The following is a 1,116-nucleotide window of genomic DNA, read 5'->3' on the forward strand; positions in this document are numbered from 1 at the left end:
AGAGCGAATGAGTGGAGCGCACGTCCATAGAGCGGAAAACGTAGCTCACATGCTCTGCACACAACTAGTTAGCAGTTTTAGTCACTGCATAAACATGCATTCAACCGCTGACCTGATATATCGCACAGAGGAAGGTAATACTTTTATTCCCGCCTTTTCCAGCTTTCTAATTTTCTTAAGCTCCGCCTCCTCAAGCTCCGCCCCTTTCTCATTCACCCAGGTGGAATTTTTCTGGAACGCAAGGCTTCGAGACACGACAGCCCCCTCTTTTAACACTTCTAAGCATTCTTGTCTGTGGGGAGCAATGGGAATTTTCACAGCGCTCACCAACACACGTGTGGACAATACAGGATCAATCAAACAAACATGAAACAGATGATGCTTGTGTGTACTGATTTTTGTTCAGATGTATGATGTGTCTCAGCCATATTGCAGCCAGAAGTGGGATTTCCAGCCACAACCTGAGAAATCAAACAAACCAAACACTTACTGTCTATCATAGCGGCTTTGATTACCTGAGAGGTCTTTCTCCTCCTACAGGAGATGTTGAGCTGCTCGGACTCCTCCTGTCTTCCTCTCTGTCGCTCCTCCTCTTCCTCAGGGGCGCAGGAAGGTAGTTGGTCTGGTTGCTCTTGTTTGGCAGATACTGATTAAAGGGTAGAGCTGCGCGAGGCTCTTTGCAGGACACGCGGCGGGCAGACATGTCATCCTTACGCACGTCTGGCAACTTTCTATGTCCAGCGTCACCTTCGGAGTCTGTCAGAAGGATATAGTGAGAGAAAACATGCTTTGTTTTTATCATTTTTTCTTATTGTTATTTATTATTGTCAAAATGTGTGGTATTTGTTATTAGTGTTTCATATTTTTAGGTGTTTAAAGAGAACCAGCATTCAGATTTCATACATTGTGTGTTGGGTTTGATGCTGCCATCTGACCATCATCTAGATCAGAGTCGAAAGCTGTGAACTGGCTGTGAGTGAAGTGCATGCATTTGAGTGCAAATATGTTTAAGCTTGTCTAAACTGATTACATCAGGTTCAATAATGGCATATTATATGAATTTATTTTATGTTGTTTTTGTTAAAGGGGTCATATGATGCGATTTAAATTTTTCCT

General features: G+C 43.1%; 1 protein-coding gene across 1 annotated transcript in view; it reads right to left on the reverse strand.

Moving 5' to 3' along the window:
- The window catches only part of LOC107551594 (LIM and calponin homology domains-containing protein 1-like), a 34,900-nt gene extending 34,173 nt beyond the window's left edge, over positions 1 to 727 (reverse strand). Inside the window, exons 1-2 of the mRNA XM_016233262.1 lie at positions 516 to 727; positions 113 to 292 (exon numbers count right to left, since the gene is read on the reverse strand). Of these exons, the coding sequence (XP_016088748.1) occupies positions 113 to 292; positions 516 to 703 (368 nt within the window). The 5' untranslated portion in view covers positions 704 to 727. The remainder of the gene's footprint in view (positions 1 to 112; positions 293 to 515) is intronic.
- Positions 728 to 1,116: the final 389 nt, after the last annotated feature.

Source organism: Sinocyclocheilus grahami, unplaced genomic scaffold, assembly GCF_001515645.1.
Source record: "Sinocyclocheilus grahami isolate Dianchi unplaced genomic scaffold, SAMN03320097.WGS_v1.1 scaffold427.1, whole genome shotgun sequence".
Lineage (NCBI taxonomy): Eukaryota > Metazoa > Chordata > Actinopteri > Cypriniformes > Cyprinidae > Sinocyclocheilus > Sinocyclocheilus grahami.